This window comes from Acomys russatus, chromosome 5, assembly GCF_903995435.1.
Source record: "Acomys russatus chromosome 5, mAcoRus1.1, whole genome shotgun sequence".
NCBI classification, from domain to species: domain Eukaryota; kingdom Metazoa; phylum Chordata; class Mammalia; order Rodentia; family Muridae; genus Acomys; species Acomys russatus.
The window spans coordinates 38,987,548-39,003,577 of NC_067141.1; the positions used below are offsets into that span (position 1 = coordinate 38,987,548).

General features: G+C 41.8%; 1 protein-coding gene across 1 annotated transcript in view; it reads right to left on the reverse strand.

The window, feature by feature from the left end:
- Rorb (RAR related orphan receptor B) overlaps positions 1 to 16,030 on the reverse strand; it is a 175,577-nt gene that overhangs the window by 38,149 nt on the left and 121,398 nt on the right. The window contains exons 2-4 of the mRNA XM_051146232.1: positions 13,753 to 13,838; positions 8,553 to 8,694; positions 1,631 to 2,032 (exon numbers count right to left, since the gene is read on the reverse strand). Of these exons, the coding sequence (XP_051002189.1) occupies positions 1,631 to 2,032; positions 8,553 to 8,694; positions 13,753 to 13,838 (630 nt within the window). The remainder of the gene's footprint in view (positions 1 to 1,630; positions 2,033 to 8,552; positions 8,695 to 13,752; positions 13,839 to 16,030) is intronic.

Here is a 16,030-nt window from a genome sequence, read left to right on the forward strand (position 1 = left end):
TGGAAACATCGGGGGAAGAATAAAAAATCTAGAGATGACAAGAGCTCCTTAACACCAACAGAGCCAGAGCCCAGAGGGGCCTGTGGAGTCTGTGGAGTTTGAAGCACCAACCAAGGACCATGCATGGACTAGACCTAGGTCCTCTACATAGATGTAGCTGATGGGCAGTTCAAAGGGTGAAACAAAGAACAAAAAAGGGGAAAACAAAATTACAGTGTCAGAAGAGGGTTTGCCTGAGACAGGGCACCTCTGAGATTCTGCCTTAAGAAGTCAAAAGTCATGTGAGTCCCCTAGTAAGGCAATGGGGTCTATCTCTGACATGGACTTTATTGCCTGCTTTTTGATCACTCCCCCCTCAGGGGACTGCCTTGCCAGGCCACAGGGGAAGAGGATGAGCTCAGTCCTGGTGCAACGTGATGAGCTGGGGTGGGTGGGTAGGGAAGCTCTTCATTTCTGAGGAACAGGGGAGGGGGATGGACGGGAGGGTGGAACTGGGAGGAAGGGGCTATAACTGGGAAGTAACATGAATAAATTAATTAATAAAAAAAGAGTCTTGCTATTTTTATGACAGTTCATTAGATCAATCCAGTAAACATTCCTTGGACTGCTGGAAGTTAAAAGGGTGAAACAAAAAAAACACAAAAATGGCAAAACAAAATTACAATGCTAGAAGAAGGTTTGCCTGAGATGGGGTGCCCCTGAGAAGTCTTGCCCTAAGAAGTCAAAAGTGATCATAACTGAAATATGTCAGTGACTAAGTTGTTACTGTCTATTACAATGCTTTCAAAATGATACATAATCTTTGTTACTGAGACTCAGAATCCCAGGTAGAATTCATATGTGTACACGCCCATGTGTATATGTCCACATATGTATATACATGTAATACATGTAAGCGGGACAACCCTAGCTGTTGTTTATCAGGACCTGTCCATTTTGTTACTTTGAGACAAGCTTTCTCTCAGGCCTGAAGCTCAATTAGTCTAGGCTGGTTGGCTGCCAAGCATAGGGGTCTGCCTGTGTCTACCTCCTTAGTGTTGAGATTATAAATGATGTACCATGTTTATAAAAACATAGGTTCTGGGGATTAAACTCAGGACCATGAGTGTGAACATTCTCCCCAAACTCCCATGTCAAATTCTTGAATTGAGATTCCCAAAATCCATGCTATCATCCGGCCTGCCTGCTGTACCTTTACAAAGGGAAGCTGGGATACTGTGTGTTTACAGTGTTGTCCCATCAATCTTTGAGAATCTTTGAGACACTGCATGACTCCATACTCTGTCTATTTCCCTTTCGATGGCTTTACTTTTTATAGCTAGGAAATTTTCTTGCTCCCCAAAACAACAATTTTTCTTAAATAAGAGCCTAAATTCACTCAAGAGCATCCATCCTTCCCTTATAGACAGCATCTTTCTATTTCTTCTGACTTCCTTCACTCAGAATAGCTTTTATTAAGGCAAGGGGATAGTGAAATTTGTGAGACTATCTTCAACCAATGAAAATTTCCCAGTGGAAACCAGGTATGCATGCAATTTAATTTAGGACTGAGAAAATGGCTTCACTAAGTAGGTTTAAGGCACCTTCAAGGGAGAACTTCAAGAAATAAAGCTTGGAGACTTGTACTTACCGATCTCAGTCATTGTTATCCCTGGAGCTAACTGCCCGTTGTTGAAAGAGCTATAGGTAAACAAGTTGGGTACGGATGTGAGGTCATAGATAGGTTCTTGCTTTATCTGTTTGATTCCAGTCATGTCCAGTCCTGACTGATCGGGAGACGGCTGACCAGAATCTATGTTGTAATAACCCTCGGACTTGGGCAGGTCAATGACGTGCCCATTGGCGTATGTGCTGCCGGTGTCGGTGTTCAGGTTACTGAGGCCATTGCTGATGCTGTTGCTGTACACCCTGGCAAGGGCCTCCGCCTCCCCGCTCTGCTGCTGGCGCTGCTCCTGCAGCCGCTGCTGATGCTTCTGCACCTCAGCGTACAGGCTGTCCCGCTGCTTCTTGGACATCCTCCCGAACTTCACAGCTGGCATGGAGAAGAATAAAAAACAAAACAAAACAAAACAAAACAGAAAACAGTATGGTTACCGTATTCTTTAGTTACTTCAATCTACGGGACGTGACTGGTTGTCCCTTCAGTATCATATAGATAAGTCTCGATTGCTGCAAGCCAGTGCTTCGCTCATTTACAGTTCACATTTAGAGAAAGATTATATTTGGAGTGTGTTGGTTCATATCATAGGGATGAAAGAGGTGTGTTGTCCAGCGTTCTGCCACTGTAACATACCTGAGATGATCAACTTAATAGTTGAAAACCTTTCCGATGTGGGAGAGTGGGGAGGGGCATGGCTTTGGAAAGAAGCGAGGGCAGGGGCATGTCTGAGACAATCTTGAGACCTGCAACAGGGTAGGCTACAAGGAGGGTATGGAGATAATCTCTAGCTGAGCTCCCTAGCAGAAGTGGACATGGAGACTGAGGAGGCCACCCTCTAGCCAGGCAGGACTTACTGTGGGGGGAGGGGAACATCAATCCACCTACAAAACCTTGGACCCAAAATGTACCCTGCCTACAAGATGTGCAGAGATAAAGATAGAGATTGAGAGAATGACCAACCAATGCCTGGCCCAATCTGAGACCTGCCCCATGAGAGAGAGCCAACCCCTGTCTGCTGTGCTTGCAGATAGGAGCCTAGCACAATTGTCCTCTGAGAGGCTTCACCCAGCAGCTGATAGAATCAGATGTTGAGCCAAGCATTAGGAGGGACTCAGGGAGTCCTGTGGAAGAGTGGGGATAGGGGAAGGATAGAAGGACCAGGAGGGAACAAGACCAACAGAGCCATCTAACCCAGACCCATAGGGGTTTAACGAGATGGAAGAACCAACCTATGAGCATGCATGGACTGGACCTAGGCCTTCTACACATAATGTAACCAATGAATAGCTTGATCTTCGTGTGGGTTACCTAGTAAGTTGAACAGGTGCTGTCCATGACATGCACTCTGTTGCCTGCTTTTGATCACTTCCCCCTAACAGGGCTGCCTTGCCTGGCCTCAGTGGATGAGGATGAGCTCAGCCCTGATGTGACTTGATGTGTTGGGTGGGTTGGTTTTGAAGGCTCCCCTTTTCTGAGGAGAGGGAGAGAGGGATATAAGGATGAGAGTGGGAGGGAGGGACTGGGAGGAAAGGAGGGAAGAGGATATGATCAGAATATAAAGTCAATATATAAATTAACAAATTAAAAATATATTAGAAAAAGTTTACTTTTGGCTCCCAGTATTCACGTTTTTTGTGTCAGAGGCAGGCAGATCTCTGACACTTCAAGGCCAGCCTGGTCTACAAAGTGAGTCCAGGACAGCCAGGACTACGCAGAGAAACCCTGAATAAAAAAAAAAAAAAAAAAAAAAAAAAAAAAAAACCAAACAGACAAACAAAAAGCCTCCATAATTAATAGTGATTTTCTTCTCTAGGATTAAGATTGTCGGGTCCTTTGGGAGGAACCCACTGTTTCAGCTTGGGTCATGCTTTATTGGGTAAGAACGAAGATTCAGAGAGTGTGAAACCCTCATCAGTTACTCTCATCTAGACTTTGGAGCAAAGGGTAAGAGCTCTTGGGTGGCAGCTTTCCTCATCTTCTCAGCTCTTGGGTTCATTTTTTCCATTTCTTGCAGCTCTAGCCTCAGACATTTTGTAGGACACTGAGGAAGAGGCTCCATGTGTCCAGGAATAACATAAAGAGGCTTTCACAGCCCCAGCCCCCTCTTATGAAGCCTAACCTCTGGAACTGTTATGAATAGTGACTGTTTCTCATGAGCTGTCAGGCCCTCTTTTAGCATGTGCGCATCTGAGGGCTGGGATGCCTGGTTCAAATCATCTTGCTAATGGCGGGGACTGTGGTAGTCTTGGAGATTCTTATCTGAGTTTCTGATTTTCTTTCTTTGGTGGCAGTTTTCCCATGATCTGTTCATATCAGGACCTCAGAGACTTTATAGGAGGAAGGCAGATAAATGTAGAAACAGATGGGGGGTTCAGTAATTCAGATTGGACTTTTTCTAAAAACTGCCGTGCAGGAAGTACTCCTGGGATCTACAGCTCAGTGGAGGCCTGCATTGTGATGCTGCCGCCATTGGTACCCTACAGCATTCATCCAAGTTCATCTTCTCCTTGTATTGGGAATGATGCTATCAAATCTTATTTGAGCCTGGGATGTTCAAAATGGATACCCCACTTCCCAACCCTGATTACCTAGAAGTGGGAGTGTATGATTAAGTTCTGGATAACAGGATGTGTGCAGGAATATTTAGACACTCCTATATATAGTGGTATGTTTTCTCCCTTCTTGCCTGTCAGATTGAGGCTACGGCTGGCTGGACTTTGATACATTCAGTCTCTCTCTCTTTCTTCGTACTTCTTAATCTCTCTAAAAGAAAATCCCTGCATCCTGGTTTCCCAGTGCTGCCTAAGGAGGAAGATGAAACAGTAATTATCTAGCAGTTCTTTCTCAATGAAGAGAAGCAATCTAATTAACTACTAACAAACTCTTTTTCCCTCTTGGTTGTTGCTTTCTCTGGATCTTGAATAGGTTTAGATTGTTGAGTTTAACTTGCTGTGTAGACACTGCTGTTATTGGACTCTGCTTCTCAGGATTTATTTATGGAGTGTAGTCATATTTCCACTTGTCCATGGGCAGAATTCTATAGAATGTTTAGGGCCCCTTTGCTCAGGGGGCCCTTATGACAGTTACAGTTTTAGCAACACAAGAACTGAATCTGTTGCATGAGATAAAATGCTGTGGAAATCTTATTGAGTAGTGTACATTTACTGGTTTAAATGATAGGAATTGAAAATGAAGAGTGAGCCAGTTTTCTTCATGGGATCAGACTGCCTTTAAAATATACTTGTCATTTAATCCTCAACTTAGATTTCTACATATTTCAAGGGAGCGTGATTGTATTAATGACCCCGATTCCTTTTACCTGCATCCTTTCATGTCCTTCTCTATGTCTAGTCTGTGCAGGCATGCTGCCCAACCCTGGATTTCCAGGTACATGACCTGCCTCGGTCAGTGGGTTATTGACAAATGTGTTCCAAGCAGAGACTTGAAAAAGGCCTGTTTGATTTGGCCACCTCACCATGGCAAGGATATGCTTGAACTAGATTGCTGAACAATAGGCTATACAAAGCTGATTCAGGCCTCTTCCATCACTCAAGCAAGGCCATCTACCATCAGGAGGATCACAGACCGACCTACAGCCAAAGCATGCTGACATGCACTGTTAACCACAGGCTTGTAATTAGAGCTAACGATGTTGGGAAAGCACATTGCCAAGGGCTCTGCTATAATCATCTGGGACTCAACAGGAGAATGTTCATCTCGTGTGAGGTTGACTTGTCATGTGAGTGAGCAATTGGAATAACCAGAAAGAAGTAACATAAAGTGAATACCGTTCAGAATTCTTAGGCTTTGGCTTAAATCAAAGGCTTTATAGATGATGACTACAGAACTACTCCTTGATGGGTCCCCATTTCTTTCTGAAAGGTGTCTCACTTTTATGTCCTCTTCCACAATAAAGCTGGTGATATATCTTGGGAGAAAATGTGCAGTACACCAAGAAAATACACCTACCGAACTTCCTGACATGGAAATATTTTCTGGCTAATCTCTACAGACACATTGATGTATTCAAGGCTCCACTTTTAACAAACGCCTTCGACTGTTACATTTTCAAGTATTTGCATGCGTCTCAGCACTCCCCAGGAGTGAGCACAGCACATATTTTAACTGTTTGCCTCTCTCTAACCTAATTTGTTCTGCTAACGACATTCACTTGAGTACTGAGACAGCATCTTCTTAAACTGATGCCCCTTAAGGAAACCAGTACAATTCTGTATATATTGCAAGTGATTTACAAGTACTCAGGCCGACAGCATAAGGACACAATATACACTTAACTCTCATTGTAATCTCACACTAGCAAAGGACACTTCTGGGTGGGAGGTCAGGAATCACTTCACTTTTGTTTAGCGTATAGGACTTTAAGTAGAACAGAAGTTTTCAGGATGACTAGAAATTAAAAGTCATTTCTCCATCAAATATTTGTACTCCCTTCTGCATGAAGACTGAGCAGGTAGCTTTGAGACTCCAGTTGCATGACCATCATTGGTGACTCTGGTGTCCCTTTGGGAAATTGTTGTGTCTTACTGTATCTAAATCTCCAGGCTTCCACCTGCTACTCACTAGTTAAGCTGGCCTTAGTTTAACTCTTTCAGCACAGGAGATGAGTCAACGCCTCTAGGGGATCTAAGCCTTGTGCTGAAATTCTGAGTCAGTCTACTCATTTTGGCCCTCGGGACACTCAATGCTCAGCCAAACTTTGGATGTGGAGGGTAGCTGCCACTATGGGAGGCACAAGGTGGTATGTGATTGACTTGTGAGGACTTTCAATAGAGAAGTGTGACAGAAGGCCTGACTGTTGGCTTTTCATTGAAATTTAAATCATTGAGTGGTGTGTGTCACATGGCCCAGTTCTGGGTGGAAGACATTTTTTTTTTTTTCTGTGAAGTTTATCTATGAACATAGCATTACCAGTGTTTTCACAGGAGTATGTCATCTATGAGAACACGCTTTAGATACTTAAATACTATAAATTATATCAATATTTCACCCTCTAGAGTTTTGCATGGTAAACATTAAACTTCATATTTTTTGGGGGGTGGGGGCAGTATCTTCCTATTGATATCAAACATTTCTCTACAAATAGTTCTACTGAGGATTGATTTGTAAAGAGTCCAAGGAACAGAAAAGCAGAAGCCATCATTGAGATGTAACAAGAATAAATTAATAAAAAAAAAGAAATTAAAAATAAATTAAAACACTCCAAAAAAAAAAAAAAAAAAAAAAAAAAAGCAGAAACCAGGTTGGGGGGGCACTTGCCTATACTCCTAGCGTGGGGAGGGATGAAGCAAGAAGATCATCCTTGGTTACACAGTGTGTCTGAAACCAGTATGGACTATAGTCTGGGGTTCTATTTCAAAAAGCAAACAAGCAGGCAAAAACAACAACCAAACAAAATGAACATACGTCGCGGAGGAGAAGACTCAAGATACGCAGTGCCTGTTCACACACACTTTTGCCACTTTACTGCACAAGCACACATATGCATTATTTGAGATACATTCATTTTTAATTCTTTGCCTAGGTAGATCTGAACAAATTTGTAATCCCTGAGCTCTGTTCATATATGAAGGAAGGGATAGGAAGCCAATGAGTTGGACAGCAAAACAGCTGTCTATCAAAAGCTGTGATGTTCCCGTGACCAGATGTTGTGAAGGCAGAGGCAGATGTAAGTGGCAGACAGCAAATGCATGTACCAAAATGATACTACTGTATCACCGAGGGAGATGTAAAGACATCTTCCTCTGGCTCCTGTACTACTGCTAAAGCACTGTGCCAGGGTTTTCTGAGTCAGTAGATGGGAAGGATAGTTAAAAAGCAGAAGGAGATGCTGCATTGCTCATCCTTAAGTCCTGATGAGACAAAATTTAGGATTCTTCTGTACCATATGCTACCATCACTTACTGGGACAGGGAAGTCCAGTCCCTGGTACTAGTGGGATTTGTTCAGGACACAAGGCCATTCAGAATGTACTGCAAGAAATCTGGAGCAATATTCATTGTATAAGATTGTATATGTTGGCTGGGCTGTGGTGGTACATGCCTTTAATGCCAGTATTTTGGCGGCAGAGGCAGGAGGAACTCTGTGAGTTGGAGGTAGTCTGGTCTACAGAAGAGAGTTCCAGGACAGCCAGGGCTATATGGAAAAAATGTGTCTTGAAAAAAGAAAACAAGACAAAACAGAATGTATGTGAATGACTAAAAATGAAAGAAAAAAAAAAGAGGCAAAATTCTTTGTTTACTGTGCTTGAATTTTTTTGTCTTGTACTATGAATCTAAGTAATTGGTTGGGTATAAAGGATGAACATACACTCCATCATCTGAGAGGGAACACAGGACCTCTGAATACATTTGTACTCTTCATCATGGCTCAAAATAGTCCTAAGTCTCTGGCTGAGTGTTTATGAACAGCCAATGAGCTGCCTCACTTTCCACAGACATGTGTCTGTTCCTAGTATCTCCATATACTCAGTAATATGTGTGTGTACCAGTCAGATGGCTCTGGTGGATGAAGGGCTTCTGTTCACTTAGGGCTTTCTGGCTTTAACCCTGAAAAATCTCACATCCCAGGAAAACCTTCTTTACCAGACAATGTGGCCAGGTAGTCACTTACTCTCTAGAGTTACCTGGCTTTCACTTAACCTAGTTGTGTAGGCTGCTCTGCAAGCCCTCGCTGCCTTCCTTTTTCTTCTTATTTCTCAGGCAATACTACATTTGATATGTTTCTGCTTTACCTCTTAATTCAGGACCAGCACTCGGGTTCTTTTTTCCTCATATCCCCAATTCCCACAGTTAAAACTCTTCCCGCGGCTTGAATAGCCTCTAGCAAAACATCCATTTGAAGACTCTTAAGAAATAGGAAGGCAGAGGCTTACCATCTCTCGACATTCCTAGGGCAAGACACTTCTGCAGTCGGCAGTGCTGGCAACGGTTCCTGTTCGTTCTGTCAATTAAACAGTTTCGCTGCCTTGGGCAGGAGTAAGAGGCATTGTTCTGCTGGCTCCTCCTGAAGAATCCCTGGAGAGGAGAAGAGAAAGCAAGGGCAGGGTACTCAGAGGAAGGGCGACATCAGCATATACAAGTCTGAACTTTCTACAGCAAGCACAGCTGAGTTTAATCTTTCAAAAGTTTTCTAATGCTTCTTGGAGAGCTTCTAGATGGTTCTGAGAAGAATAGTTATCCACATTTAGGGACCCCTGACAGTATCTTGAGTTCAATTGTCCACTCATTCATTCAATTGTTCAACATTTACTAAAAAAATTTCTCTGAAAAGAAACCAGTTTTGCCCCCAAAAGAACAACAGGGAAGGGAAATTAAAGAAGTATGTTACTGCTGACCAGGTCTGACAAAGTCTGATGGGGATTATGGGCCTGGGTTTAAGCTTAGGGCTTTGGGGTTTGGTTGCATGCGGACTCAGCATCATCACCGCTCTCCTCGCCCCCAATTCTATAATGCACTTTTCCAAATTAAAAATAAAAGGTTGAATTGTCCAGAAAGTGGTAGGTTTTGGGGAGGGGGCTTTCTGTTTGTTTGTTTGAGGCCAAGTCTCACTGTGCACCTCTGCCATCTCTGGCTGTCCTAGAGCTGGCTTTGTATACCTGGTTGCTTTGAACTCACAGAGATCTGCCTGCACCTGCCTCCCCAGTGCTTAGGTTTGGTGCCAGCATATTGGGCAAAAAGATGTTTTTGAAACCCATGATTTTTTAAAATCAAAAATCACATTCTTAGTAAAAGAAATAATAAATACAGTGTCTTCAACCTAATAGAGGCAACAAGCAAATGGCTGCTCTTTCGCTAATGGATGTAAGAGTTTTATGTCAGTTAGGTTTGGATTCTTCTGGTATAGAAGAACTACAATTGCCCCTTGAAATCTGCAGCTGAGTGTGTTGTTATTTTTTAATTCTTTGAATATCAACCTCCCTTAGTTTCCTAATGAAGAAAACACAATAAGGAAAATAAGCATTTTTTTTTTTTTCCCCAGAGACATCAAAGTCATGGTTGTGATCATTTCCCCCGGACAAACAGTTTCCCTACTTAGTGCTTGCTCTCCAAATGCCTACCGTGAAGCAGTGAGAGTGAAATGTGCCACCAGCAAATGATCTAGATAGGAATATTTAAACGACACGCAGGGAAAGATAGCCCTCAGCCTTGCTTTTTTGGAAGTAAAAACCCTCCAAGAGGCTTGGTGTTGAGCCCATAATTTCTTTCAAACACCCATGTTTCCTCAGGAGAATGGAACAGAGATGGTTAAAGTAAAGCACATGAAAGGATCAACTTGGGTATGAAACATACAGTTCACTGTAAATAAAGGCTATTAGGAAAAAGGATGCTTCAATACAGCAGTAACGTCCATATCAATATGAAAGTTCTTAACAGTGTAAAGAAAGAAAGGAGTGATATTATTGCTTTTATCTTCGATTCCAGTGGAGCTTAACCAGGCACTGTGGAGGGGCTTTGTTGATATACAAGGACATTTCGAATGGCTATGTGGCTAAGGGCCCCTTTAGAGAGATTCCACATTGGTTTTGAGGTTTAAGCTGAGATCCATTAAAAAAGGACTACTTTTGCTTCTATAGCTTCATGTGTGGTGTTTGCTACGCTAGTGATTGTACAATAGGGCTCCATGAATTCAGTGCAGTTCGATTCTGGAAACAGGAATCCACCTAAGTCCCCCAGGGGCTGACATACCTGTTTCATATACCAGGAAAGCCGTCCAGAAGCCTGATCACACTGCCTTGCTGCCGACTTACATCTTAAGGAAGAACCACATGGTTTAAAATTTTTTTTCTTATCTTTGGATATTGGAGTGCCACTTATTGAAAGAGTTTGGCAGGGAAGACATTCTGAAGTCACAGCTACGAGCCCTAATTTACAGCCAATTTGACATTAATTATGAGTCATTTCTTGCTTATCTGCTGCTCATTATTGCAAATGAGATTTTTGGCATGAAAAATAGGTACGGTTTCACATTTTACTGAATGAGTAGGAATTGAATAAGTTTTGGGGCTGAACTGATGATGTTTAACATTGTTGCATATGTTGACTCTAGAGCATTATTACAAAAATTCAGAGGCTGATAACTGAATGCACTGACACGGACATCTGATAAAAATGGGATTTCTACAGGAGAAAACTGTAGCATATTTATACATGTCGGCTTTTCCCGCGAAGTCAATAAAAGTAGTGTGATGTGCAGCCAGTTTGATGAAAACCTCAGAATATACTTTCTAGTGACAACGTAATTTCTTCGACGGCGGATTAAAAGGATGACAGGAGCCTAGCCACTTGTTCCTGCTGTTGACATGTTGAGTTATGTTTATTCAATATTTAAGAGCCAATGGCATAAAACTGCTTCTTAAAATGAATATATCTCCACAGTTTCAAGCCCAGTGTTTTTCAAATGCTGTATATAATAAAATAACGAGTGTGCAAGACTCATATACAGATCACTTCAGTGGCTGCAATGTAAGGTAAACTAGGGCTCTTAAACCTGCAGAACAAGCCTGTAGAAATGCCATCACTGCAAAGTGTTCTCATTAGAGACTTACTAATGCTTGTGACAAAAACTATTTGTCTGCCTACCCAGAGAAAATGACTTACTTATGGAGGGTCAAAGAAATAGCCAACTTCTTGCTTTGCTGTATTGCTTTTGATTGATGGAATAAAAAATAGCCCGCTAGTGGATGATACATAGCTCTTAATTCTAACTTTGTAGAAGGATGGAATAAAGGGCTGTTCCATGAACTCTGCCTGAGGATACCAGCAGCCATCTCCCTTCCAGACTGTTGTTCCACTATGTTGATTTTTCTTTTCTCGTGTTATTTTCACTTGTTTTTCAAATTTTTATTATTTGCTTTTTCAATTCCAAGTACTTCATTTTTTTTGAGACGTGTGAAGGCACCGCCAATATTTGAAGAATAATGCTATTTTGGCAGTTACAATCTGTTTTATACTATTTACATATAAAAAGTCTCCTAAGGTTATGTTTGAATCCCAGAATTTATGAGTGTGCCACATTGCTTTCAGTTTACTGAACTGAAAGGATTCACCTAGCCTGCATATTGCTAGTGGCTTTGTCAACATTTACTGTGTCTCTTGAAGATGGCACTCAAGTTTTGTTCTAGTTGTCTTTCTTAAACTCACTGTGGAAATGTTTTGAGTGGACCTTGCTATTCTCATCCTCCCCTTCTTACAGCTTGCTTTTAAAACCTTACTTTTTGCTCCACAGTTCATGGAACCAATGTAAAAATGGTATTTTTTTTGAATTTTTCTAATTCTGGACTCTAGAATTAGAGAAATTATAACAGTTTAAACACATGCTGAGGAATTATGAAACAGAGCTAGATGGAATCTCTGTTGATCCTCCTACCACCATATGATTCTACGTCTTTTCTTTTCTCATTAATTTATTAATGCACTTACTTTACATCCCAGTTACAGCCCCTACCTCCTTTCCTCCCAGTCTCACCCTCATACCTTCTTCCCCTATTCCTGCTCCCCTTCTCCTCAGAAAAGGGGAGCCACCCCCATACCAACCCACCCCAACACTTCAAAGTGCATCAGGACTAAGCACGTCTGCTCCCACTGAAGCCAGACAAGGCAGCCCAGCTAAGGGAACATGATCCAAAAGCAGGCAGCAGAGTCCATGCCAGGCAGAAGCCCTGCTCCAACTGCTGGGGGACCCACATGAAGACCGCACTGCCCATCAACTACATATATGTAGGAGGCCTAGGCCCAATTCATGTATGCTCTTTAGGATAAACTAAGTGAAAGCCACAATAACTGCTTCTTTTGGAGACAACAAGAAACCAAAGAAATCTTAAAACCTGGAGGAAATGAGAGCTGAGGACGGTGCCTTTATAATAGGGCCAGTTTAGCTTTGGTCTCTGCAGAGAAACAGGAAGGTGGGGAATGACCATGACAACGTATTCCTGCAAACAATGGCGCTCTGACTCCAGCTGCAGCCACTGTTGCAGGTGTGAGTTCACTGCTTGGGCAAATTAAGATATCTTGCATTTCATATCAGCTACTTACTTACAGATATTCTTCTGCGCCCATGTATGTTCAAAAAGACATATAGAACATTAAAAAAACCCACCTTACTCTTATTTTTCAGGTTTTGCTTGAATCAGGTTACGTCTGTGGTAACTGCTATTCCCTTTGCCCTGTATTTCCCGACCATCTTATCCACAGGAATGAGTTTGTCATTGGGTTGGTGGCATCCCTCTGAGGGAACAACTGACATATTGTAGGGAAAAAAATCTTGTGATCCTGGTCAGTTTCTTTTTCGAATCTAGATCAATGGCATACGTGAAATAAGGTCTTGCTTATCCTTCAGAATTCATAGAAAAATTAAGATTTTGGGGGGAATGTGACTTTGTTTTGGCGAGGTAGATGACTTTTGACAGATCTAGAATCTACTTCTAACATCTAATGCTTTCAGTGTTTTTAAAATTTATTACTATTTTTATACTTTAAATGTATGGCTACTTTGCCTGCATGTATGTAAGTCTGTGTACCATGTGTGTGCAGTGGTCAAGAAGGCCATGGGAGGGCACCAGATACCCCAGCCTGGAGTTACAGATGGCTGTGAACCACTATGTGGCTGTTGGGAGTGGAACTTGGCTCATCTGAAAGAGCAACTAATAGTGTTCATAACCTTTGAGCCACCTCTTAGCTCTACTTTCAGTTTTAAATTATGAATTCTCTGCAATGTGAGAATAAAGGAGTGTCATGTGTGAATTGCGGTTGTCACCTTGGTGTCTTCTTTGGCTTATAGTCTTTATTTTAATCTTCAGTTCTATAAAATACAAGTAGAATGGAGTCAATGTTGCTAAACTGGGAAGAATTGATACTTATATTTTTGTAGATGTGAATAGTTCAAGCCTTTAAATAAGCATTCATTTTTTTTCAGAAGCAACTGACCAGTTAGTCAAAATTAGGTAAAAGGCAAAGGAAGAGAAAAGTCAGCCCACCCATCGAGCCAGAACTCCCGCCTGGCAGCTGCAGGCACAAATATCCCCCAGGGTGTCTTCTTTAAAGCTTCTGCACACCACCACAATGTGGAGACCCTACCTTGCAGCCTTCACATGTGATGACTCCGTAGTGGATCCCAGAGGATTTATCGCCACAAATTTTGCATGGTATCACTTCAATTTGTGCTGAAAGAGGGGGAAAAAAAAAGACATTTTCAATGGCTTTAATTGCCTTTAGAAAGTGTTCCTGTTCTCATGCTGATTGCCAAGGTGTTTGTGTGAGATTATAACAGTTAGAAGATGTTGGGTAATGCCCTGCAGTCACCATTACTATTTCAATGGCGTCTCTTGGTTCCTTTTAAGGTGGTGGTTCTCAACTTTAGGATTATTGTGATCCTTAATACAGTTCCATATATTGTGGTGACCCTCAACCATAAAATTATTTTCATTGCAATTTCACACTGTAATTTTGCTACTGTTATGAACTGTCATGTGCAAATCTGGAGACACCTGTGAAAAGGTCAGATGACCCCTAAAGGGGTTGTGATACACAGGTTGTGAGCACCACTGTTCTAAGGTCCAGATATTTATTTATCACTCTTTGCTTTGCTTTTCAAACCGAATTTCACACACACACACACACACACACACACACACACACACACACAGACACAATCACACACACAACTGCAGGTGTATGTTTAGAGGCCAGATGTTTCTCTTCCTTTCATTGTTTGCTCCTTTTAAACCTCGCCTTCTTTAAAATAACTTGACAGAAAAATCTTGTGAACTCAAGCATTTATATTTCTTATTCTACTTTTGAAATAGGGAGTCATTATTAGTTTTCACATAGTATTATCTCAATAATACTTTTAAATAACTAAATAAAACAAGGCTGAAGTGTTGGTATTTTGCAACTGTACATGTGTGGCTGGATAGAGTGGCTACCTCTGTGAAAATACCATTGAAATATCAACCAATGGTATTTAAATATCTGCAAAGATACTTAGAGATGATGACTCAGGAGAAGATATGGCAATAACTATGATACTCTTATTAACAAAAAGGTAAATAGTGAAGAAATCAGAAAAATAAGTTATATAGGAAGTTGGCATGCATTTAACTTCAACTGGACATGAAGAGGTTTCATTTTTAAAAGAGTATAAGAGATAGCATATTCTGGGGGCATATTTGAGTGTCCATGGCTGAGGTCATAGATTTAGGTTATCCCAAATTCCATGGTAAAATGTGAAAAGAGTTTCACAAAGTTTTATAGTTTTACAGAACAAAGAAAGTCATAAACCAAGCAATTTTGAAATGCATTGATGGGTACATCAAAGAGGTGGTCACAGCAAAGTGGGGGATGCTTTTCTATAGGTCTCCAATGCTATCTGATGACATTCTGAGCTTTTGGGTTGCTGGAAGCTAGTGGTCTGCTAAAGCAATAGATTTGAAAAGAGCTTTATATATTAGTCACAGGATGTTAGTTCTAACATAGTGGTGGGAATAGAATGGTTATCCAGGGGGTTCAAGCTAGCATAAAATGAGTTAATTAGCCCTGGACCTGCAATATTCCAACCTCTTCATATCGCTGCAATTTTAACAGGGAAGACAGTTCATTTTACAGATTATATGGAATTTGTTTTGGCTTAAGAGAAAGACATGGGACACTGAATGAAGATAGGTCAGAAGTCTAGTATGACTGTGGCTGGTAACCATATAGAGTAATTGGCTCTAAGGGAAATTTGGGTCATATGGCCACACAGAATTCCGACAGCCGACTTTGGAGCCATTGGAGCTAGGGAGGGGAGTTTTCACCTGATCCTATTTGCCACCAGGAATGGACAAAATAAAGAGTAAATGAATGGTGAAAACAAGGCTTGATATGTAGCTCAGTGTTATAGTGCTTGCACAGGGTGAGGACAGCCCTCAACTGAACCCTGAATCCCCCCAAAACCACCCCACACATTACGTGAGACTCGAAGAGAGACCTTTAGAGCTCGGCAGTCTAAGCAGAAAAAAGCAGGTCAATGAAATGTGACTCCTGACATGGGAGTTAGGCAATGGCAGCAGAGAAGGCATCCACTCCAAGACAGAAGGTAGTGAGGGGGCATGTACAAAGATGCTTCAAAGCTGGAAGTGAGATTAAATGCTGAAAGGCAAGGAAATGGAAGCTGATGAAGAAGTGGGGGTGAGTTCTATCTGCCAAGGCTTGGAAGTGACTGACTAAAATGGTGACACGAGGGCCAAGGATGTTGCTGGGCAGTAGAGCACTTGGTGATCATGCATGAGAGCTAGGTTTGAGCATTAGCCTTGGAGCAGCAGTGGACACCTTTGTGGAGTCTGATTCAGTGTGGGACTGGGGCACCCACACTTTC